This window comes from Periplaneta americana, chromosome 15 (genome assembly GCF_040183065.1).
Source record: "Periplaneta americana isolate PAMFEO1 chromosome 15, P.americana_PAMFEO1_priV1, whole genome shotgun sequence".
NCBI lineage: Eukaryota > Metazoa > Arthropoda > Insecta > Blattodea > Blattidae > Periplaneta > Periplaneta americana.
In genome coordinates this window covers 7472609-7499519 of record NC_091131.1, presented here as the reverse complement: position 1 = coordinate 7499519, position 26911 = coordinate 7472609, and the positions used below count along the sequence as shown (strand labels likewise).

At 35.4% G+C, this 26911-nt stretch overlaps 1 protein-coding gene and 1 non-coding gene across 3 annotated transcripts in view; one reads left to right on the top strand and one right to left on the bottom strand.

Annotated features, from left to right (window-relative positions):
- The window catches only part of LOC138714606 (collagen alpha-5(IV) chain-like), a 291605-nt gene that overhangs the window by 221491 nt on the left and 43203 nt on the right, over window positions 1-26911 (top strand). For both annotated transcript variants that reach the window (XM_069846628.1, XM_069846627.1), the window contains exons 10-14: window positions 11631-11792; window positions 13666-13844; window positions 13929-14062; window positions 18894-19009; window positions 23457-23650. In XM_069846628.1, coding sequence (XP_069702729.1) covers window positions 11631-11792; window positions 13666-13844; window positions 13929-14062; window positions 18894-19009; window positions 23457-23650 — 785 coding nt within the window. The remainder of the gene's footprint in view (window positions 1-11630; window positions 11793-13665; window positions 13845-13928; window positions 14063-18893; window positions 19010-23456; window positions 23651-26911) is intronic.
- TRNAS-GCU (transfer RNA serine (anticodon GCU)) lies at window positions 10845-10918 on the bottom strand. Its single transcript has one exon. It is a non-coding gene; the product is annotated as a tRNA-Ser (tRNA).

The following is a 26911-nucleotide window of genomic DNA, read 5'->3' as shown; positions in this document are numbered from 1 at the left end:
TAGCTACAGATTCTTATGCAAGTCCATCTAACAATGCGAAACAAGTTGCTGTCGTTATAACAGCGATTCAACTGTTTAGTATTAATTAATGTGATGCACACAGTTCGTTACTAGGGAAGATGTGCATAGCAACGGATTCTTATGCAAGTCCATCTAACAATGCGGAACAAGTTGCTGTCGTTGTAACAACGATTCAACTGTTTAGTATTAATTAATGTGATGCACACAGTTCGTTACTAGGGAAGATGTGCATAGCAACGGATTCTCCTGCTGCCTCAACCCCGAAGCAGAGTTCCGTTTCCTTCGCACCCTGTTGCGATGGAATTGCACAGGTTTACTGCGCTCTAAACAATGCAAGTGGGTCACGCGATAAGAGTGGCAATCGCTAGGAGTGCGAAGATTGTGCAGCGTTTCCAAGGAGCTTCACTTTCAGACGTCACCTGTATGAACTATGAACCTTCGTTTTCACAGCATGGACTAGTGGGGCTTTTTCTTATCATCCTTGTACCGAGGTCATGTATTTGAGTGCATATACTGTTACATAGATACTTCGTATTTTTTGTTGATTTATTCACGCGTTTATTCATTTATATATTTACGTATTTATTACTTGTTTATTTATTATTTAGTTATTTATTTATTCACGTATTTAACTTATTTATTTATTAACGCATTTATGTATTTATTTATTTTTATTCACTTATTTATGTATTTATTTATTTGTTTTTATATATTTATTTACTTATATATATATTTATTCATTTATTTACATATTTATTTAAATTAGACGTAACTGGAATGGCGTAGATCTACTTGTCGTTTGCTTGTTCTTTTAGCACGATTTCCTATTCGACGAAACCAGTAGTGGTGATAATATTAAAATTAAATTCTGGTAATGGGGAGGAGAGAAATTTCTTGAGTTAACTTATTTTGAGCTCTTATACCATTTTCGAGTTCCCCCCACCCAAGTACATTTCGAAAATAGGAAAGATTGGAGAATGCTGCAGTGAAAGATCTTCCCATGGACAGAACATGTATGTATGTATGTATGTATGTATGTATGTATGTATGTATGTATGTATGTATGTATGTATGTATGTATGTGTATATATTTAATGACAATCGTTTTGAATTAGTTCCCTGATATTTTGAATTATTTAATGACAATCACTTTGAATTAGTCCCTCAATCGTTTTGAATTAGTTCCCTGATATTTTGAATTATTTAATGACATTCACTTTGAATTATCACTGAATATTTTGATTGTCAATCGTTTTGAATTAGTTCCCTATTATTTTGAATGATAATCGCTTTAGCCCCCTGATATGTTGAATGTTTTATTGACAATCGTTTTGAATAAAATTAGTCACCTGGAATTTTCATTGAGAATTGCTTTGAATCAGCTGTTTGTGAGAAGTGAGGACAATTACTACGTTAGCGTTATAGCGATGTGTCACTTGATATTTACAATTATAATGATTTATTATTCTAAGTTTGACATGCTAATTTCGAAGAAAGTGGAAACGAACTAACCTTTCGATTTTATACTGAATAATCTGTGGTCGTATCCTGTCTTTGGCTCTAGACTTTGTGGTTATCGTATATAACAAGTCTGTTGTAGAAATTAGTTTTAATGCTCTTCCTGCATCCGTTGTATTGTGTTGTACGCTGCCTTTAGAATTGTAACTGATACCGACACTACAGCGCTAGACTGCGTCCAGGCCGAAGGTTAAAAAGTCATGTTCCTGCAATTTGTGATGTAGGCCTTCCAGTACATAAGTATTATATTTTTAGAAAGTCCCATGTTTATTATCTTTGTGCTTTGTTCATGAATGAGTTTTCATTCACGTTCTATTTCGAGACGTTCATTAACTTTTCCAACTGCGCATGTGTGGTGAAAAATGTGATCTCGTTTATATCAGTAATGATCTGTTATTAATAATTGCCACATAGTTACTAACTAAATAGATTTTCGATAGTTTATTTTTCTTTTTTCTATTCAAGGACCAAATATATTTGTCTGTTAAAATTAAAAATCGACACGATAAATTAATAGTACATTATGCAACGAGCCTATAATGAAGGTAATTAAGAAGCGAGTATGGATATTTATGAAACGAGCGCAAGCGAGTTTCATAATTTTCATACGAGCTTCTTAATTACCATTATAGGCGAGTTTCATACGACTTTTTATGCTCGACCATATTTCTAACTTGATATTATTAATTTTCTTCGTATCTGACCTTGCCCAATGTCCCGTATGTTGTGAGATGTACGCAGACGCGAAAGTATTGATTTTTTCCGAGGAACAGATGTTCACATTGACCTTGCTAGGCCATAAGAACCTACAGAGATAACATTGAAATTCAATTAGACATTGAAAAACGAAATGACAAATTGAATTTATTTGAATATTATTTACAATTAACGCTAATTATTATAGTAAAAGAACATAACCTTCTGCGACAGTATTGGATTTCCAGCCTCCGTGACTTTTCGCTAATTCTCTTTCGATTGCATATCCGAGAATAATCGATACTTGCGGTTTTATAACGGTAGAAATCTGACCTGTCATTGGCTGAACAGTTGTAACCTGAGTCGTCATTGGCTGAAAGACCTGACCTTTAATGAGTAGGTGTACTTTAATGACATGCATTAAAGGTCTGCTACCAGGTGTATAATTACTACATTTCGGCATGGTCGAGCATAAAAAAAATACGGAGGCCTAGTGAATCACTAACTTATAGACTGTTCTAAACTTAATTCTGTCTTAGTGGATTCTTATTTGCTGCAGCGTGCTTGATATGATTCTCTTATTCCTGAAATCCTTGTTATTAACTTCTGTAACTCGTGATTTTTTTGCATGGACAGTAAGTTAAAGAGAGTAAGTAATGTTAAAATTGTTAACAATTGTTTTATTTATTTTATGCTCGACCATGCCGAAATATAGTAATCATACACCTGGTAGCAGCCCTTTAATGGACCTCATTAAAGTACGCCCATTCATTAAAGTTCAGGTGTTCCACCAATCAGAAAATACCATTGTAGCAATATGAAAGCGCAAGTATCGATTATTCTCGGATATACAATTGAAAGACAACAATAAATCAATAAATCACCTATATTTGAAATAAAGTCAGGTCTGTTACTATAATAATTAGCGTCAATTGTAAATAATATTCAAATAAATTCAATTTGTCATCTCGTTTTTCAATGTCGAATTCAATTTCAAGGTTATATCAAGATTAATGTTTATTTTACTCTCTAGATTATATCAAAGTCAATGTCGACATTTGTTTCTCGGAAAAAAATCAATACTTTCGAGTCTGCGCACATCTCACAATTTACGAGGTATTGCACAAGGTCAGTTCCGCTCCTCAGTCAGATAAAAATAACATGAATACTTATGAATAATTTCGAGCATAAAAAGTCGAATGAAACTTGCCTATAATGGTAATTAAGACTCTCGTATGAAAATTATGAAACTCGCTTGCGCTCGTTTCATAAACGTACTCGCGTCTTAATTACTACCATTATAGACTCGTTGCATAATGTACTATTATTGGGTTATTTTACGACGTTGTATCAACATCTCAGGTTATTTAGCGTCTGAATGAAGTGGAGGTGATAATGCCGGTGAAATGAGTCCTGGGTCCAGCACCGAAAGTTACCCAGCATTTGTTCATGTTGGGTTGAGGGAAAACCCAGGAAGAAACCTCACAGGTAACTTGCCCCAACCGGGATTCGAACCCGGGCCACCTGCTTTCGCGGCCAGACGCGGTGAACGTTACTCCACAGGTGTGGACTAACAATTGTTAACTTTAAAAATTGTTAATGAAACAAGTTTATTAACTTCGATGTGGACACGCTATAAGAGTTTAAAAATTGATATGCAGTTATGAAAGGTAAAATATATGCGTATGTTAACATAAATGGAGGCGTTGACATGGCTTCGTGGAAGGAGCCGAAATCTGAACGAGGTCGTGGTAGTCGGTGTTACAGGGGTCAGTGGGCAAGCGCTGCATTGCCTTATAAGGCTGCAGACCGCCTGGCAAGTGAAAGTGTTCGAGTCCCATGCTTCGCAGAGCAGTTCCAATACTTCCACAATATAATTATTTAGCTAGCAAATCGTCATCTTAAGTTCTGAAGACTACTGCAGTTACAATAAGTGATTATTTTAAAGCCCAAATTAAAAGCTGCCGGCATTGCTCAAGCGGTAGCGTGTTTGTCTGCTGATCCGGAGTTGCGCTCGAGCGTGGGTTCGATTCCCGCTTGGACTGATTACCTGGTTAGGTTTTTTCCGACGCTTTCCCCAATCACAAGGCGAATGTCAGGTAATCTATGGCGAATCCTCTGCGTCGTCTTGCCAAATACCATCTCGCTATCACCAATTTTATCGACGCTAAATAACCCAGTAGTTGGTACAGCGTCGTTAAATAACTAAGTAAAAAATCATAAGAAGTAAGTATGCTTCAAGAAGAAATTTGCAGAATAGCAACTGCTATATGCAAAAAATGTTACAAAGCATTTTTTTTCTCGTAGAAGAAGTGACAGGTAACTTGTAATTAAAATATGTAATAATTATGCTTAACATCTGACTTTGCCAGAAGGGGTGGGGTACACGCACTATGCGATTACTGATAACCACTTGAAAGATGTCAATAACTTTTGGGGAACTCCCATGACTAGCGTAGTTTAGTGTGCCGGTACCTAAAAAGTCCCTTGTGCAGGCACTTGTATTTCCCTATTTCGACTATGCGGACATTTTACTGACTGACCTCTCCAGCGACAACAAAACGAAACTTCAACGTGCTCATAATTTGTGTGTACGTTTTGTAAGCAATGTTCGTAAATATGATCATATTACCCCATCCCTGGAAGCAATAGGTTGGCTTAAACTAGATAAGAAAAGAAATTTACATTCACTTCGCCTTCTCTTCGAAATCTTGAACTCTTCTATTCCTTCGTACCTGTCGCCTCGCTTCACTTACCTTTCTTCCCACCATAATCTGAACACACGCTCTCGTCATGAAACAATACTAACAATACTATCCCATCGCACCCCCTCATACTCATCTTCTTTCACATTAGCCCTGCCAAGACTCTGGAATTCGCTACCTGCTAGCATCAGGGACTGTCGAAATAAAATTGAATTCAAACGCAAACTAACTAGGCACTTGGTCAGTAATTGATTTCTTGTAAATAGTTTCCTTAATCCATCACAAAATATTTCAATATTCAGTAATTTCATCACTATAGAATTTTGTTATTCTAGGTTTAATTTGTAATTCAGTAAATATAAAATATTCTTTGTTTCTCTATGATAAATTATCTAGCTTTAATTATTCAGGTAATCTTTTCGTACTTTGATTTTATTGTAATTGTAATTGTAAATTTAATACTAATTGTAATTTTATTGTTCATATTGTAGTTGGAATCTCCTGGTAGAGGAGCAGAGAAAGCCTGACGGCCTTATCTCTACCAGGTTAAATAAATAAATACTAAAATACTAAATAAAAATAGTAAACGTTACAGGATTGACCGAAGCCTGTAGTTTGCAGTAATAGAAGTTATACAGGGTGTCACAGAAATTCGTTGTAACACAAAGTTATGTTTTTGAGTGGAAAATCCTATATTTCATTCCATAAATTTGTTGCGAACATGGGACAGGTGATAATAGGGAGAAGAATAAAGTGCATAAGATTGGCTGATGATATGGCGTTGTTAGCAGAAGAGGAGACGATACTAAGGGATATGCTACTGGAGCTAAATGACAGCTGTGAGCAGTATGGGATGAAGATAAATGCAAACAAGACGAAGACCATGATAAACAGTAGAAAAATAAAACCAGTAAACGTGCGAATTCGAAATGAAGCAGTAGAGCAAGTGGACAGCTTCAAATACTTGGGGTGTGCTGTAAGCAGTAACATGAGCTGCTGCCAGGAAGTCAAAACGAGGATAGCAATGGCAAAGGAAGCTTTTAATAGAAAAAGGAGCATCTTCTGCGGACCTCTGGGAAAAGAACGAAGGAAGAGACTGGTGAAGTGCTTTGTATGGGGCAGGAACATGGCCATAGTCGGCCTGGGTAGCGTAGTCGGTATAATGCTGGCCTGTGCTCAAGGTTGCGGGTTCGATCCCGGCCCAGGTCGATGGCATTTAAGTGTGTTTAAATGCGACAGGCTCATGTCAGTAGATTTACTGGCATGTAAAAGAACTCCTGCGGGACAAAATTCCGGCACACCGGCGACGCTGATATAATCTCGGCAGTTGCGAGCGTCGTTAAATAAACCATACTTATATTTTTTTTAAACGTGGACATTACGATGAAGTGAAGAAAAGCGACTAGAAGCATTTGAAATGTGGATATGGAGAAGAATGGAGCGTGTGAAATGGACAGACAGAATAAGAAAGGAAGCTGTGGTAGAAATTGTGGATGAAGAAAGAATAATGCTGAAACTGATCAGGAAGAGAAAAGGGAATTGGCTGAGTCACGAGATGAGACGAAACTGCCTACTGAAGGATGCACTGGAAGAAATGGTGAATGGGAGAATTGTTCGAGGCAAAAGAAGATACCAGATAATATAATAGGCAACATTAAGGTAAAGGATCGTATGCGGAGATTAAGAAGAAGGCGGAAAGTAGAGAAGAGTGGAGAATGCTGAGTTTGAGTGAAGGATCTGTTCTTGGCAGAAGACTATAAATGAATAGGGTTGACCAAATCTACCGTTTGCAGTAGTTGGCAATCACACAGTGTTTTACAGAAATTCGTATTAATACAGTAGAACTTGATTATAACGACATCCAAGGGACTTTGAAAATTATGTTGTTATAAACGAGTGTCGTAGTAACCGAGATTCATATTATCAGTCTAGTGAGGTGGAAAATGAAAAATAATAAACATAATTATGCTTATTTTAGATTTATGTAATCACTTTTAAGCATATCATGAACACAATAAAATACACGTACAATTATAAATACAGTATTCTGTATTAAACAGTTTGTTCATTACTCACCAAACTTATTTACTGAGAAGTGAAGTAATCAGTCATTTTACTCTGTTGTCTCCTACTTGCCCAATATACACTTTCTAAATTAAATTCTATGTTCATTATTTCAGTTGCAATTTCACTGCTCCTTCTCCTAGCTTCATAGAAATGTTCACAATTCTAATGGCTTTTACAGTTTCGCTCACTTCTTTTAGTGGCCATACTGCGTTAAAATGCGTGCACTTAGTGAAAACTTCCTGTCGAAACTGACCGCATGCAGGTACCATTAATACAGCATGAATTCGGGCAGGTTACAATGGGATGGGAAATCTGCCTACATTCCAGAGGTCTGATAGAAGGGAACAGTAAAGGATTTGCCAGATTTCAGCAAAATATTTCTTAAAATACTTTGGTTCTTAGAAAATTGTATTCCAAACTGAGGTTGAAAATGATGTTATATGCGAGGTAGACGCATATACGTTTGTCGTATTAAGCAAGGTAGAAAAGCATATGTCTTATGGGGAATTAGTTGGGACCACAGAATATTTAACGTTATAGGCGAGGTGTCGCACAAAACGAGGTCGCTATAACCAAGTTCTACTGCACAATTTTTTTTAAGTGGGGCATCCTATATTTTTTTTATTCTATTAATTTGTTGTACTCTTCATCCTAGTGGAAATGATAAAACATGAAGTGCCATAGCTTTGTATTCGGGTCATTAATAAAACAAAAACAATTCAAAGAGCATTACATTTTTAGCTATTTCTGATCGTTTTTTGAAGATGGGATTTCTGTTCATTAACTAAATTAACAAACGTCAAGTTAGAGGGGAAGCGTTATGCAGTTGACCAACTATAGAATTCCTCAAGGATCAAATGGAATTCCTCAAGGATCAATATTAGGTCCCCTACTTTTTCTAGTGTTTATAAATGATCTTGCCCCCCTAATAAAAGCTGTAGGTCATCCCATATTATTTGCAGACGACACAAGTTTAGTAATTACAGCCAATAACTCCAACACATTCCAATCTTCAACAGAGGAAATTCTTGTCAAAATATGTGACTGGTTCTCAGTCACTAAATTAGTATTAAATTGTAACAAAACTAACATAATTCAATTTAAATCCTGTCCAAATTTAACGTCGCAAATTTCTAGCGCAATAATTAACAATAGATCCCTATTAGAAACAACAACAACCAAATTTCTTGGCTTAAAAATCGATAATGTGCTAAATTGGAAAAATCATGTTAAAGAAATTACCCCCAAACTAAATTCAGCTTGTTTTGCTATTAGATCTATGCAAAAGATAGTAAATATCAATACCTTAAAAACAATATACTTTGAATACTTCCACTCGGTAATGAGTATTGGAATAATATTCTGGGGAAATTCCACAGATAGTGACAGTATATTTCTATTACAAAAAAGAGTAATTAGAATAATAGTAGGTACCAAATCTATGGAATCGTGTAGGACTATTTAAAAAAAAACTACAAATGATGCCCATGGCTTGTCAGTATATCTTTTCATTAATAATCTTCCTCCTATGTAATCGTGAAAACTTTGTAACTAATTCAACAGTTCATAGCATAAGTACACATCAAAAAAATTACTTTCATACTCCATCGGCAAATCTATCGTGCTATCAAAAGGAGGGCGTTATATGGCAGTAAAAATTTTTAATAGCCTCCCTATGGATATAAAAAATGAAACTCAAAACATAAGATTATTTAGGGCCAAATTAAAGAAGTACCTAATTTCTCACGCCTTCTATTCTGTAGGTGAATTCATGACATTCAATAACACTTCATGAAATTGATACTAAAACTTTGTGTTGTACTAGTAGACTATATTGTAAATCTCGTCTGTGTATATTTCATCTAGACTGTGACTATAAATTAAGACTTTATAATAGTATTAAGTTTTTTGACTTGTTCCATATTCTAGCTGTAAGCTGAATGAATACCATGGAATGTTAATAAATATAATACAATACTGGTTTTTGTCTAGCCCTATATGTGTTTGGAAAAATAGCAGACAATTTTGTCTCTGATAAGTTCTGTCTGGAGTGTCTAGGAAATATACCACCTGGGCAAATTTATGCCAAATTTGCAACACGACAAGTTATGGACCAAATTAGCCAGACACGCCTATATGGAAATACCTCGCGACCATGGGACAAAATCCGTATCGTAACTATTTTTACAAAAACATCAAGTCTGAGGAATCACATCAGACCCTTTGGCAAAGATCCGCTTCCATTTTTGCTTTCCTGTCACACTCTTAGGCTATAACAATGCTGTGAGCATATGAAATGATGAAGCGAAGAGTCGAGCGCCGTCCCTGGCGGTGTCCGAACCCAGAGTCGTCTCCTTGTCACTTATCTGACGCTGAGTCAGAGGACGTCCTGTGTCGCCGGAAGTTGATTGCACCCCTTATCGCGTCTCAATGGGATGTTTCTAATTATCTGAAGCTACACTCCTCCCCATTCATACGAATCCCGAGTTTCAGAGTTCGCAGCTGCAGTGCTGCCAACTTTCCTCTTCAGTAGGAGGGGGTAGTGCCAAACCAAAGCTAATTATATCAAATGTCATCTGCATGTCTTTCCTCTTCTTTTTAGTACTTACATCTTTCTTTACTTTTCGTTTCTTTTTTTCATTTTCTTCTTGTTTATCGTGTTACTTTCTATTTTATTTCGTCCATTCCGTCCTCTTCCTCTCTGTTTCGCATTTTCTTTATTATTTGTTTTATATTCCTTTTCATTCTTTCTTTTATTCATTTCCTTATTATTTTGAATTTTATTTTATTCGGCTTCCTCCAAGTGAAGGCTGCCTAGAAGACAAAGCTTGCCAAAAAATTGTTGTTTTTTGAGTAAATGGTAGGTACACAATTATAATAAAAAAACAATGGAGAAGGAAAAGAAAAAGAAATAACACAATTATAAATAATTGAGGACGACTAAACAAAAGATCATTAATTCCAGAAGAAACATAAAATTTGCTAGTACGGTATATATTTGCTATTACGTGATCACAGTCGTCTATTTAGCACTAGTTGCAAGACCCAACTTAAGTGAGCAGATCGCCATAGGAAAGAGATCAATCTATTTACGTGTAGAGATGGTATCTTAGGATTTTTATAGATCCCTTCACTGCAGGCAGAGATATTTCAGTCACAAGAGTTTGTCCTAGACCAAACTGCTTGCAAAAATGCGCGAATCTTTTTGTGATGGTCCCTCTAGCCCCAATCAGTGATCCAATAACTTCGATCGACGTTCCTCTTTTATATTCTTATTTCTAATTCCCTCATGTTTCGCTTTTATTTCATTTTTTAATTTTATTTTTCTTTGTCTTACTTTTATCTGTCTGTCTTTATTTATTTATTTATTTATTTATTCATTTATTTACTTATTTACTTACTTTTTTATACCTATCTTGATTTTATGTATGTAATTTGTATTTATTTTATTTATTATTATCGATCTTGGTTTTATTTTTGTAATTTATAATATAAGTGATACGCTCATACTTTTTTTTTACTTAAGAGAGAGCGGAAAGTAGTTTTTTTCTCCCTTTTTTCAAATGTAAAGTCAGCAACACAACTGTGTTATGAATTATTAAAAAATCAAATATTTCTGTGTGGCAAATTTCACATCACCTATGGATGACTGAAGGAATTAACTCCATGTTGCATAAATATGCCAGTAGAGAGTGCAAATAACCGATCTCCGGAAAACTGGTGTAACCTGGCTTACGCCATTCTTCCATCTACCCCAATTGTAATTAATAATGCAAATCTGGCTTTCAGGTAGTAGCTCCCTGTAAAGCAGGTTTGAATAATTTCAAGGAAGAATTGTTCCGGGGCCGGGTATCGATCCCGGGACCCTTCGCTTAGCGCGCGAACGCTCTACCGACTGAGCTACCCCAGGAACTATACACGACACCGTCACAATTTTTTCCTTTGTATCCACACAACTCAAAATGAGCTGACAAGACGCCAGAACTCAACTATGAGTGCACACAAATGCTGTGTGACTTAAATTGTGGCTTTCTGTTAACGTACCTACCTCCAGTAACGAATGTATTATGCAAATTAATTAATTAATTAATAACTTTACTACTAAATATTGTTCGATACTTCGTTTTCACTGCATCATGTTTATTATTTTGTTCTTTGCTAATTATAGTTAATAATTGATAAATGGTTCTGTAGTTTGCCTTTACTACAATTTTAAGACAAAATTATTGGTTTTTGTAGCCGTCATAAATATTTGCATCTATTAAACTGACTTTGGAATACGAGCAATGCTCTTTCGGGATCCACTGTATTTTAATAGGTGCATTTTTATTTGAATAACATTATTATTATTATTATTATTATTATTATTATTATTATTATTATTATTATTATTATTATTATTATTATTATTATTATTATAAGGTATACCTGTACGCACTCAATTTCATTATCTTTCATGGGCAACATTTTTACTGATGAAACTCGTATTTGGACATGTCCTTGTACAGTGTTGCTGCTAATGTGCGAACCTAAGCTTACCGTACATCCCGTTTGGTTACTTTCTGGCTTGCAATATTTACACGTTCTGAGCAGTCTGTTTCCAAACTTTCCATTGTGGTGCAGGTCTGGATGGAACAAAGGGGGAACCTGGAGACCCTGGCAGGAACGGCATTCCAGGAAATCCTGGCTTCCCGGGACTCCAAGGTCCTAGAGGAATCAAAGGACAGAGAGGGAAAACTGGTGTACCTGGCCGCCCAGGCTTGGATGGCAGAAATGGAACTTCAGGTAAGAGAGTTGTAGGCACTCTCAGTTCTTACTTCGTAAGTGGACAGAGGCCATTGTGTCGTCCTCGGTGTTATTACTGTAGTTACCATGCTGCCTTTGGACCTGAGGTATGCAGGTTCAAACTCGGTCGAGGATGATGGATTTTAAAAGGCGATGCAATCCTTAGCTTGGGGAAAGTAAAGCTGTATTGCCACCTGGTGACACCTTCAGCTACCTCATAAATGTTTGTGACCCATCTTTTGCCCTCCCTCATATTTTGAAGTTCGGCAGTGACCAGATTTGGGAGAACCTGGGTGTGAAGCCGGAATTCATTGATGGAACGGTTTACTGTATATTAAATAATATAAACTATTTTTAATTATAATACAAATATGGGTTAGGTCACAATATTGAGTAGGCCTACAATAATATAAAAAAAAATATGCATGTTTCTTAGTTTTAACTTATTTATATATTTGTCAACAGAATGCAGCAGAACATTTAATTTTTTATATTGCTATGCAAGCTGAAAAGAAACTCTTTACAGTCATATGTGCACACAATTACATCAACGAATAGGGATTACATAGAATGGATACTTAGCGAATTTTGCTCTTTTGTTTTTCTGTGTGCATAGACGCTCCGTCGGCATTTAGTTCCACTTTCAAGCACTAGAGCTTAGTGTAATCACAGTCTAGTATATACAATCACGAAGCTCAATATGTAGTAAATATGCATACATTAGATAGTTGCTCATCACTAGGATCGCTAATGTCGCCTCATTACAAGCAATGCAAAATAGTGCCGGCACAGTCTATTGTTTCTAGCACCCTCAAAACTCAAGTAGACTGTGGTGTAATCGAGCACATGCTAGACTTCCTCGATAATAATTGAATATACACAGGATCCAAACATTGCCTAACTTGTTGCATAATCCAGTAACGACTTTGCTTTCAATAAGTTCAAATTAACAGATTTATTTCTCAGTAATGAACTAGTTGTAATAATAACTTTTATGTTTCATATATAATAAATTATATTATAAAATTATGTATCAATTCGTTTAATATTTGTATGCAATATATAGGCGTAAGGTTTTACTTCTCATAGGAGTTTTGTTTTTCCATTGTCAGTGGTAATCAAATCATTACATATTTTAATTGTTGATGGAGTCAACGTCTCAACTCTCATTACAAAAGAACTCTAGAGTCTAGACATTACAGATAATGACGGATTTATTATTTCATCGGTCCAATTTATTTTATTTGATTACCGTACGTAATGTACCTAGATGTTTTAATTGTGTTATATTTCCGCTGTGTCGACTGCTAGCTGGTGTGATGTCAGTGCCAACTCTAGGGAGAAAGCAGAATCTCTCGCTTAAACTGGTTTGAAGGTTATTGAAATCAGTTTTGCTACGTCAAAGGTACCTACGCGAAGTGTCCATACTTATAATTACCTATACGTTGGTTACACCGAAGATCACCAGAACAGAATTTTATTGATTGGTACCTACTAATTTATCTATATTAATGTCAATTTAGGCCGTCAATTTATATCTAGATATATTTACTGGTTATTATTGTTATTATTAGGTTACATAAAAAAATTAGCAGTCATGATTAATGAAGAAAAATACGGGAGGATTAGGATATCAGTATGGGAGCCGGGAGGATCCAAAAAAATTAGCCTGGTTCAAATACGAGAATTCCCAGAAAATAAGGGAGAGTTGGTTACCGTACTTATGGTTCATCCTATATACATTAATATCATTCACAACATAATAAATGAACTGAATTGCTGAGAAATATCTAAAACGTACAATGAGAAAGTATATGTCATCTTCGTTACATTCCTCAGGCAGCATATTAATAATCTAACTTGTTTTTGACAGGTCTGGCTGGAGCGCCCGGACCGAAAGGGCAGCCAGGCGAATTGATATACCCTCCAGAAAGCCAATTGAAGCCAGATAAAGGTGCTAAAGGTGACAGAGGAATTCCTGGACTCCAAGGACCTCCTGGCCCTGTAGGTTTGCCGGGCAATGAAGGACCAGAAGGTTGGAAAGGAGAGAAGGTAAAGTACACATACAGTACATTGTGAAGTGACTCGTATAGCAAGACTTGAGAGGAAGGAAGTACATGTCTCTGGTTGTTTCAGGGTCAACATGGTCCTGATGGCATTCCTGGCAAGAACGGAAGACCCGGCCTTGATGGATATCCTGGTCAGAAGGGCGAGGATGCTTGGGCGACAAAGGAGTCCTTGCGGGGAGATCCAGGATGGGATGGTGAAAGGTGAGCTGGATTGCTTGTTGACTCTTCATGGCAGTCATGGGATGACTCTCATATGCAGGATGGCAGCAGAAAGTTAATACAGGGTTGCGAAATTAAATTTTGGTTCAAGGTTTTTAATATCGAAGGTTGATTTTGATTAATTATTGGCTTCTGTGGAAGAATCTGAAGTCAGAGTTTACCTATCATGTATGAAAAAAATTTGGATAAATCGTAAAACAGCGAACGCCAGTAAGGGTAGTTATCCCCACCCTCGCCGCTCAACACCTCGCTCGCCTGCTCTCTCTCTCTCTCTCTCTCTCTCTCTCGCTCTCTACTGTCTCTCTCTACTATCTGTCCCACTTCAGTGGATCACTGCCTACCGCCTCGCATGTATTTCACATTTTACAACACAACACAATACAACAAAATTAATGTGCATTAGACAACGGACGTACTAAGACATATCCAACGACACACATTGCATTTCTGCAATACGTTACGGCAGTTCCCTTGAACATAAATAGATTCATTTTCCCTTCTACCACCAACTCGTCTCGGTAGCCGAGAGGTCTAAAGCGTGACCAAAAAGCGTGCTTGCGTTTTGTTAGGAAGATCAACAGATCGAATACTACCCTCTGCAAAGTCATAAGAAAAAAAAAAAGAGACAGACATGAAGCAAGCAAGAGAGAAGGAGAGGCTGAAGAGGGAAACAGGATGAAGTTCCTCTTTTGCTTCGTAGATGCCACATTCACTCTTTTTGTTCCACTTTCCTCCACTAGATGTCACCCAACCCTAAACCCCTATTTCCACTCTTTCCCGCTAGAGTGTGTGGTGAGCTTGTAGGGGAAAAGTGGAAAGGGGTCGTGGGCGGAGCTTATCTTTCGCTGTTTTACGATTTGCCCAAAAATTTGTATAATGATTTGAAGAATTGTCATATTTATAGCACCAGTCATGCAGTATTAACACATTTAAATGCATAAATCAAGTAATCTTTGAAAATGTCTATAGAGGATTTCACATTAAGAAAAAAGCATTGGACATATGGGGCTATTCCATGAAATGATCAGTTTCCATAGAAACATCTCTCTACCACACAGCTTATAAAATATATTAGGCAAGGCCCATAAAATCAATGCTATTTTCGTAACGTGGAATCCTCTATATACAGTAAACAAAATCAAACAGCACTTTCTTGTTCATATTCACAATTTAGGTTCAACTCATTCCACGTATCTTGCAGACACTTCATTTTTCAAACTGCTTCCTCTTCATCTGGAAGTTTTGTCTTCGAGATTGTCTTCTATGTTGCAGCTCCACATTGTCTCTTTTCATAGATCAACAGTAGTCACCCATCATCACTTCATCCCACCTGCCTTGATAACGCTTTTCTAGCCCACCTCTGTGGTGTAGGGGTCAGTATGCTGGTCTCTTACGCAGAGGACCCGGGTTCGATTCCCGGTTGGGTTGAATTTCCTGGTTGAGGTTTTTCAAGGTTTTTCCTCAACCGTAAGGCAAATACCAGGAAATTCGGGCCACAACATCCCTGAAAATCACCGAAATCATATTCATAACAAATCAGTAATATGTATACAGTCGCCATCTAGTTCACAACAATAGAACCAGTCTCAACAATAGTATACAGGCCTTCGGATTTCAACCAAAGATTAACTCGCGATATGACCAAGATGTTAAAGCGAGTATAAATAACTGCGAGGGGGGGGGGGGAAGAAAGAAAAATAAACCACTTTTCTATTTCTTTCATGTCTTGATGAACCCTTTCTCCGTGTTCTTCGCTGTAATCTCCAAGACAATCAGGGAAAAAGTCAAATTGTCTATGAAGGAAATGGATTTTAATGCTCATATTGCATTCTAAATTTTTCATAGCTACCAACATATTTTTTACAATGTTTTTGAAATCTGAGTGTTTCCTATTCACCAAGAAATTGTCAACCACATTCTTAAATCCTGTCCAAGCCAGTCGTTCTTCATGGGTCGTTAAATTTTCAAAGTATTCATCTCTCATCAAACTTCTTACTGTATGTTGGCTCCCACAAATATTCCTTCTTTAAGTTTAGCCTCAGACAGAAAGGAAAATTTAGAATTTAAAACAATCACCATTTTTATGCAATGCTTTCGCAAACTGTTTCATTATTCCAATATGAAGCTACGGCAAGATAATTTTCTCTCATTTCACCAGACATTCTCTAATGATAATGATGTAACAAAACACGTTAGTGTCACATGATATTCGTGATGAAGTCGCCATCATTAGACCGATTTGAAATAACCTGATAATGTTAACAAATAAATTTCACTTCAAAATTATCATCATATGACTGTAATGCTTCTGTGTAATTCTAGATAACTCGAGAATTATCAATTGTTTCAGTCGATCGTGTTCAATCGCTTTACGATAGATTATATTGATTGCAGTATAAGATTAGGCGCGAAATTTAAATATAGTTCACTTAAGGAATTACATAAAACTATGGGTGTTTGACGACAACGAATTCATTTTTGCAGAGAACATGAAAATGTCATTCAAAATTATGCTTCGTCATGTAAAGTGCCAAAACATGTTAACCAATTCTCATTAATAAATACAATTTTTTGTTGGGAGAAAAAAATATCAAATAAGTAAGAAATTAGGGCAGCCAAACTAGATGCCTGATGGAGAATTCAACGTTGTGGAATCTTGCAGATATGCCACATGATGGTGTGGTTGTGACAGGAATTAAAATTGCCTTCCTGAACAGGGTTGGAAAGTTTCATTGCAATTTTATGCACCTTTATATAAATAGCAAAGTTGTATACCGAATATACAAGCATAATAGTAATAATAAATAATAATAATAATAATAATAATAATAATAATATTAATGTCTCATAGAATATGATCTCCATCATCATATCATCTCATTGCGGCTGTAGCGTAGACCAGCCTCCTATGGCGGTGAATGATGAACATCATTTACTCGCCATTAGTAAATAAAAATAATAATAATAATAATAATAATAATAAATATTGGAGTGCAAGAGGTCAAATGACTTTATTGTCAAACGCCTGGCATTAGAAAACAACATAATAATAATAATAATAATAATAATAATAATAATAATAATAATAATAATAATAATAATAATATTAATGTCTCATGGAATATGATCTCCATCATCATATCATCTCATTGCGGCTGTAGCGTAGACCAGCCTCCTATGGCGGTGAATGATGAACATCATTTACTCGCCATTAGTAAATAAAAATAATAATAATAATAATAATAATAATAATAATAATAATAATAAATATTGGAGTGCAAGAGGTCAAATGACTTTGTCAAACGCCTGGCATTAGAAAACAACATAATAATAATAATAATAATAATAATAATAATAATAATAATAATATTGTCTCATGGAATATGATCTCCATCATCATATCATCTCATTGCGGCTGTAGCGTAGACCAGCCTCCTATGGCGGTGAATGATGAACATCATTTACTCGCCATTAGTAAATAAAAATAAAAAAAAAAAAAAATAATAATAATAATAATAATAATAATAATAATAATAATAATAATAATAAATATTGGAGTGCAAGAGGTCAAATGACTTCATTGTCAAACGCCTGGCATTAGAAAACAACATAATAATAATAATAATAATAATAATAATAATAATAATAATAATAATAATAATAATATTAATGTCTCATAGAATATGATCTCCATCATCATATCATCTCATTGCGGCTGTAGCGTAGACCAGCCTCCTATGGCGGTGAATGATGAACATCATTTACTCGCCATTAGTAAATAAAAATAATAATAATAATAATAATAAATATTGGAGTGCAAGAAGTCAAATGACTTTATTGTCAAACGCCTGGCATTAGAAAACAACATAATAATAATAATAATAATAATAATAATAATAATAATAATAATAATATTAATGTTTCATAGAATACGATCTCCATCATCATATCATCTCATTGCGGCTGTAGCGCAGACCAGCCTCCTATGGCGGTGAATGATGAACATCATTTACTCGCCATTAGTAAATAAAAATAATAATAATAATAATAATAATAATAATAAATATTGGAGTGCAAGAAGTCAAATGACTTTATTGTCAAACGCCTGGCATTAGAAAACAACATAATAATAATAATAATAATAATAATAATAATAATAATAATAATAATATTCATAATAATAATAATAATAATCCCCATCATCATTTCTCATTTTCTCAGTCGGCCTGGGTAGCGTAGTTGGTATAGCGCTAGCCTTCTGTGCTCGAGGTTGCGAGTTTGATCTCGGCCCAGGTCGATGGCATTTAAGTGTGCTTAAATGCGACAGGCTCATGTCAGTAGATTTACTGGCATGTAAAAGAACTCCTGCGGGACAAAATTCCGGCATACCGGCGATGCTGATACAACCTCGGCAGTTGCGAGCGTCGTTAAATAAATCATAATTTAAAAATTTTCTCATCTCATCGTGGGTGTAGTGTAGACCAGCTTTCTGTGGTGCTCCCTGGGCAACGACTCTGTTGGTGAGTTGGTCTACATAACTGGCTTCATATGGGTGAATGACGTACAGTCAAGTAACCGCCATTAGTTTAAAGAAAATAAATAATAATAAACTCTATTCGTACTTAAAGCAATATAAAATTAACAATATAATAAGGTTATTATAGTAGGTATTAAAAAAATAGCATAAAGTTCATCACACTTTTCTGCCAAACAATCCGTAACTTGTGACCTGGTTTTGAAAGTATATTGACGAACTGTTTGGCTGTGTTAAAATGTTGAGCTAGCATCGAACTTGGGACCCTGTCTGCTGCAGGGGTGAGTGGGGCGAGCCAGGCAGTGACGGTGCGAAGGGAGAATCAGGAGATGCCGGACACTTCATAATGGAGATCAAAGGAATTAAGGGCTTCAAAGGACCTGTTGGAGATCGAGGTGAGTCAATGTCCTGAGATGTCAGAGTTCAGAGTGCAGACCTGCTTTAGGATCTGCCGTCAATTGAACCTAAATTCTTTTTGTGGAAAGCTGTATGTGACCTGAATGATGGCTGGAGCATTTTAAAAACTTACTGAAAGTAAACAAAATTGAAGTTCTTATGGAGTATCATGCCGTATCAATATGAATCCAATCACCGTAGAATGGCTCTGCCAGTTTTCTGCAGTGTTGCCACTCAGCAGTTTGTGTGATTATCAGAAACTTTATGTTTACAATGCACTTACAGTAAAATACAAAACAGACTACACTGCATATGAACACTTACTTAAAATTGGCTATAAAATCCATTTTGAATCTTGCGTACACTACTTTTAACACTTGAATATAATTAATTGATTAACTAGTGGACTTACTCATGTTAATTATGTAAGATTTGTGCGGCTTACAGTTGTTTCAGTGCTTCACGCACCATCCTCAGAGCCTACTAGATCACAGCGTCATCTCGAACTTCTCTGCCTGTTATGTGGGTGTATTTGATTGTTGAAAGGTGTTGAAGAGTGGAGTCAAATAGTGTGTGTGTGTGTGTGTGTGTGTGTGTGTACTGAAACATACATAACATACATGTGTACATAACATACAGAACAGGAAACACACTACAAAGACATCTCAACACACAAACAACACAAACAAATAAATACGACTACACAGGTGTATACAAACTCACATGTAATAGTTGCGACAAGTTCTACATAGGACAGACAGGCAGATCATTCCAAACACGCTACAAAGAACATATTAAAGCAATAACCAGACAGGCAGATCATTCCAAACACGCTACAAAGAACACATTAAAGCAATAACCAGAGGACACAATAATCTACATACGCCGATCACATAACCAATGCTAACCATACATACAATAACATAAATACGGACATGGAAACCCTACACATACAACCCAAGAACCAAAAACTCAACACACTAGAACAATACGAAATATACAAACACATTAAAACATACCCCGATCAAATTCTCAACACACAGATCAATTTCAGTACACACACACTATTTGACTCCACTCTTCAACACCTTTCAACAATCAAACACACCCACATAACAGGCAGAGAAGTTCGAGATGATGCCGTGATCTAGTAGGCTCTGAGGATGGTGTGTGAAGCACTGAAACAGCTGTAAGCCGGACAAATCTTACATAATTAACACGAGTAAGTCCACTAGTTAATAAATTAATGGCTATAAAAAATTAAGAGACTCGAGAAAAATAAAAAAGCACACTGCAGACTTGCTTTGTGCTGTTCTGTAAAAAATGTGATGATGCTGTGGGTAAGAGATAATTTGCGAGACGCGAATTATTTTCATTTTGTCAATATTTTTTATAATTGTATTTCTTCCCATAACCCCCAAAAACGCAATTTTCAATCACGAAATAGCGCGGATTCGTATAAAAACGTACCGATAATTGAAGTTTTGAAACAAATTCCACCAGTATTTGTTGTTTTGTTCCCGAAGTCTTAACAATAATGTATTTTTAAATAATATTTTCATGATTTCTGTATTCTTTTGCGATAACACATTTCGTTCCGCAATTTTGTCAATAAATAAAAAGAGCTGTTTATTAAAAATCTATATAAACTAGTGGCTTGTGCAGCAAATACTGCTGCAAACTAAGTTCGTTAGACATTCAAATAAAAATGTTTCAGATTTATTTTCAATGAAGAATACTTGTCTTTTTGATAGTTATTTGCTTCCATAATAATGAAACATACTCTCTCTGAATGGATTTTTTTAGGCCAAATACTTTTTCTTGAACCTATCCAACTTCAGTTTTTGAGTTTCAACGCGAAAACGCAAGTATCAATGTCAGGATGATAGCAGTACCTATTTCAGGTCATTGTGGATTGTAGGTAAAAGTTAAAAAAAATGTCAGGTTTGCTAAGCTTTCGAACAATAGCATTTTCGTATAGCTGCTGCACGTAGAACTTGAAATGTAGAGCGTAAAATCATTTTATCCTACTAAGAGATCTTGCTGAAATGATCTGGAGACTACAAAATTTTCTAGACCTCTTATTTTATCAGTAAGTAATACCTTTTGATCTTTCCTTAGGAACTGTAATTTTTGCGCTCTCTCGAGCCAATACTGAAGACAATGACACATATCAATATCTACACTACACCGCCATTAAGTATATGAAAAAGACCCAACCCCACTGGGCTAATAAGTACAAAAATATTTGATTTTTAATAACAATATTATTATGTCACTTAAGTTTAGTAGTTATATATAGCAGCCACTCAGTAAATTATAGAAATGAAGATCTAAATTAAGATATTCTCTACATTTACTTACATAACCACAAAACGTTTCACTTTCATGTCATCAATATAGCATCAATATTATGTACAATTAATGAAAAATAGATGTATCATGATATTAACTATAATAATATTTAATTTCTAATGGTAATAATGTCATCAAACCACCTCAAGTTTCGTAGATTTGAATATCCAATACACAGCTGTACTCAGAAAATTATACACTGCAGAATCAGTTTTTAATAACAAATTGAATTGAGCTCTAAATATGTCGGCAATCCTGCAGGTCATGGCCTTCGTGTAATAGCCTATTGTTTATTGTAGTGTGTGTTTTGTTCTGAAATTCAATCAAGTTGGCCGTGATTCGATAAAATTAGTTCTCAAAACTGACAACAGATGAATTTTGGAAAATAGGAAAATTATGTAGGAAAATTGACATTTCACTGAAAACTACTACTTTTCCGAAAAACTCTGGATGCCAGGCATGAAAATGAGGGGTCACTCATTAAAATCCGTTCAGCCGTTTTCCCGTAATTTCCATTACCAGTTCAAATTATATATATAGATAGTGAAAAGTAAAGATATCTATCCCCTATATATGCCTTGGAGGTGCTTCGGGGACATGGAGGTAGAATTCCATGCTTTTTTGATCTCGGCATTAGAATGAGATTGGGGCACCATATTCTGACCACCTTTTGCCCCAGGGAAAGATCAAGGCTGTTCTGGAACTTTCTGCATCTAGAAAATCCTGTCACCACCTGGGACAGTACCCAGGACCTTCAGTCTGTAGTCAGTTGCTATACCAACTGAGCTACCCAGCTGCCATATTAATTGCGAAAACTGAAAATGTTGCATGTATCATTCTTGTCGTGTTTAATACTTAAGTCAACTTGCGTATACATATATACATACATAATTTTGAAAGAAATTTTCCGTAAAAATAAAACCACTTTCATGGGACTCTAGCTATGGGGTTTTCATGGTAAAGTAAACACGATCCTGAAAAAAAATAGAGAGGTCAATTTCTAAAAGTGTCTCGTCCCCATCTTTGCTTGAACTATCAGAATCTTTCCTCTACATATAATCTGTGGCTGGGAGGAAAAAGGTCTTAAGTCAATTTTTTGTGAAAATGAGATTTTTATATATTCTGAAAGCGGAAACAATTCTCTACAATCTGGTAAAATGGCTAAAGTCAAATAAGACTCCTGATTGGATTTATAGAGCGTTACCAAATGTCCTAAGTACTTTTTGAATCGAATAAACGACTTAAGAATATTTAATACTTTATTCTTTACAAACTATCACATGTTTAATTTCCATGTTTCCCTATTAAAAAGGTCTAACTTGTATTTTAGCCATTTTATCACATACTGATGCCCTTTCCTTTTAAAACTTTAAGCACCAGGGTAAACAGTCCTATAATCGTTTCAGACTCATTTTGCATTCCTAATAATTTACATTTCTCATTTATTTTGACATGAAAAAGGTCTTATGTTTAAATAGTCCCTTCTTCTCAGTTTGGGTTCTAGTCTTAAAAGGGCTTAAGTGCGGCTATTTTTGGAAATAATCAAGGAAATTGTTAAATGAGCAACATTACCTATTTTAGAAGAAATATAAACAAATAATATCCAGGAAAAAACTCTTAATTAAAAAAAAAACTATAATTGACACCAATTTCAATCTTTCTACTGCTCTCCTCAAAAGTATACAATTTTTACTTAAGACCTTTTTCCTCCTGGCCACAGATACGAGCCAATTTCATAATTCTCTATCTTGAATGCCACATGAACAGATGGAATGGTGTGTTACTGAGAGACCTGATTTTTTTTTTTTTGCAACATGGTTTTAGAAGGCACATCAGTTCAGCCAATACTCGTCCAGCATTACTGCACTGTTGCCAAACTGCTAGTGGAAAAGAGAGAGAGACAAAGATAATTCACTACTATATGTTGAATATACAATCAATGCACATTCACATCGTACTCCTGTTGTATGCCATTCACCCCGTTCCCACCCACTGTGCCTTCTGAAAGCACTTGAATTGCAGTTTTAGGAAATGTTCAGCAAGTAAAAACTGCTCATGATGATATATGATGATTCATGTTTTGTGTTGCAGGACAGGACGGTCAGAAGGGAATTGCAGGTGCCACTGGTGGGCAGGGCCTACCAGGTCTTCCAGGGCCGCCAGGATTGATCGGGCTCTCCATCACAGGCTCCCCTGGACTGAAAGGATACTCGGGAATGCCTGGAGATCAAGGTCTGCGAGGACCTCCTGGAGCTCCTGGCATGGATGGCCTGCCCGGACCACCTGTAAGTGTTCAGTTGTTGGATAATTTTTTACGAAGGATGGTAGTACAGTCGTCGGCAAACATAGTACTATGAGCTTAATTAAATGTAAGGGAAGATTATTACAGACCCAGAAACAAAATTTGGGCCACCTGAATTTTCCAAGTTCCACTTATAACATACTGCACATGCTCAGTAATAGGGGGTCGATCACAGATCTCTGGGAATCCCTTTGGTGATTTCTTTGCGTTGTGACGAAATTTTTCACCTCTGTTATTGATCTAAACTACTTGATATCTCCTAGTTAAATAAGATTTAATGATTTAAGGTATATGTACACCCACAAAACGCAAAAAATGATGAAAAATTAGAATGTCCAAAATATAACTATTTTAATAGAGAATTTTCTCCTCTTTAATTTGATATAAGAATTTTCGATTTATGCCTTATGGTTTTTCAGAGAAGTCCCATTTTCCAAAATGCTGCGTCATCAGCCACGGTCACTTACTTTTGGAGTGATCTTCGTAGCAGTCAATCCCCTCGTCCAGCATTGCTTGTAAAGTAAACTTCTTCATAGATTTCAGACATGATGATTAGATTGAAAAAACTTTCTTACATAATGAAGTAATTTATAATCTTTTACTGTTAGTCATAAAACTGTAAATTTGTGTGTCAATGATGTTGTACGTCATTTTAATAAGAGTCCAAAAGTAGAAATTACAATTCTAAGGAGGATGGGCATAAATCCTGGGACAAACACCATCGCAGGATTTGTTGCATCAATGGAAATAGGGACAAAAATGCCAAAAAAACATTCAACACCTGAAGTTAAAACAAGGCGGAGGTATTTGAGAGGCAGAAAGAAGCTGAAACTGGACCGACATGAAGCTGCTTAAGGGGTGACATATGATGATGGAGTCTTCTAGGCTCTGAAAGTTTGTGGCTCATTTCCTGTAAATAGTAATTTTAGAATATTTAATTCTTTAAAACATGATATCTCAGTCAAATATGGTGATACCAAGAAGATATTGGTGTCATTTTGAAGCTTGAAATGTTCCCCAGTGCATGACAATGAGTAAAATAACATTAATATAATTAATAATTATCTATGGATTTTTTACATGATTTATGCAACATGAGATATTATTGTAAGTTACATATATGGTAATATTTAATTAATGTAAATAAACATAAAAAAAAGCTCTATGTCAGGCACTAAAGAATAGTTTCAGCTATAAAACGGTGAAAAAACTGTGGCTCTACCTTAAAAACTGCATGAGCTATCATGTTTCAAGTTGCATGTCAAAATTATAAACAAAGTAATTTTTGAAAATAATTTAGACATAATTTCAAGGGATCTGTTCACTTCATTCTCTTTCTAGTACCATTCTCGATTGTATAAAAATTTTACAGAGAAAATTATACAAAACAAAATTTGTTGTATGTAAAGGTGTACATATACCTTAACTTAATCATGGACTGAGCCATGAATACCATAGTTGTAAAGTTTGTGAAGAAGAATATCATGATTAAGGCTATGGATCAGTGAAAATAACGAAAATCCTTTAAAAATGAAAAGTTTCTTTTAACTCTAAAAATAAAATAATGTTTGAGTTTTCTAAATCTATGCTTATTTTGGCCCTATGACAATTTAAAGTCCCTCAGGACAAATTTAAAGGGACCAGCACGTGCGTGGAACTGCAGCCCTTTAAACTGACACTCAGCTGTCATTCTGACAGACTGTTCTTCATTCTAACTAGTTTTACTTTTTCAGTTCATATTTTGCACTGTTATGTAGCAGGAAAATTTGTGTGGTAGACATGCATAGGCAGGAAGGATGTCGATACTATATAATATCATATGCATGTTGTACTTCGATACTTGTTTTCTCGATTTTCCAATTTTCAACATTTTGTAACATTCAAAGTGCTCTAATGAACGCAATGTTTCTCCAATCTCAGTGAAATTTTGCACAGAAGTCCATAAAATCATGTGAAGTAAATTGACGCGTGTTTTCTTCTGCTATTTAAAGGATCTCTCGAGGATGTGATATGTTTTTCAAAATTGAAAAATTAACAACTAAAAGGTAAATTTTTTTTTCTCAAAAAGTAATAGGAAAAATATGAAAATCATGTGTTGTATTTTACATACATCTATCAGGAATAAATTAATATAAATTTAAAGAAAAAAATATTATGTAAACTTTGAAAATTGGGACAATTATAATTCAGTATTAAAAAGGACAACAAAAATTAATTATTATAAGTAAACTAATTAGAAAATGAAAGTGAAAATTTGTGTATTGCATGTCCACATTGTAAGAAATAGGTGTAAAAATGTCGAAGTTAGAAATTTCGCAGATCCATAGCCTTAATACTATCAAAGGCTTTTGATAATAAAATCCTTCTCTGTATTTTGTCAGTCATTAATGTAAATTATTGAAATTTAAACTTAAAGACACATAAAATTTAGACTGTTCTGGTGCCCCTCGTCAAATATCCAGTGGCGTAGCGTCAATGTAAGCTAAAAAGCTAAGCTTCCCCAGTTAATAATAATTTCATAATAAACCTGCAGTTTATGAACAAAATTATTTATTAATTTTAATATAATTTATATTTAATGCGTTAAATATTGTGATGCGGCAGCTCAGGATGATTTGTGATGCAGCAGTAAACAAAAAGCCTGCACACACCAGCTTCCAAGCAGACCGGTTTCTTTCACTCATTCTTCTGTGTAACCCACCCCACAGATTTTCCATCCCTTTCTAACTACCCTGGTCGCAAGGCACGGAAGAAGCTAGCTTTTACATCGAAAGTTTCCGAGTTATCCCTTTCTTGAGGGTTTGTTCAGTTGAAGTGTTAATGTGCATTGTGGCTGATATAATAAATAATGAGCGAAATAACAGTTCCTGACACCGATTTACTTGAATTTTTAGGACAATTCTATTATCAAGACTGACTTACGAACAAAAGTGCGATTTAAAAAACAAATGATCGTGTCTATTTGTTAGAGATATGAAATCATATTTTACTACGTACCAATTGAGGTCATGCCTTATTGGTGTTACGAGGTTCCAACCAATCTTCGACTGCTGACTTGACATTGACTACTATTTATTTTAAGACTTTATTTTTGTAATACGTTTTCTCATATGCACAAGAAAAACAACTTGAGTTAGCTTCCCCTGCTCAAAATTTCATGCTACGCCACTGCAAATATCTGTAGATGCAACAGAAATAAAATTTCTTCGACAATTGACTGACAACATTTGGCCATTGAAGACAT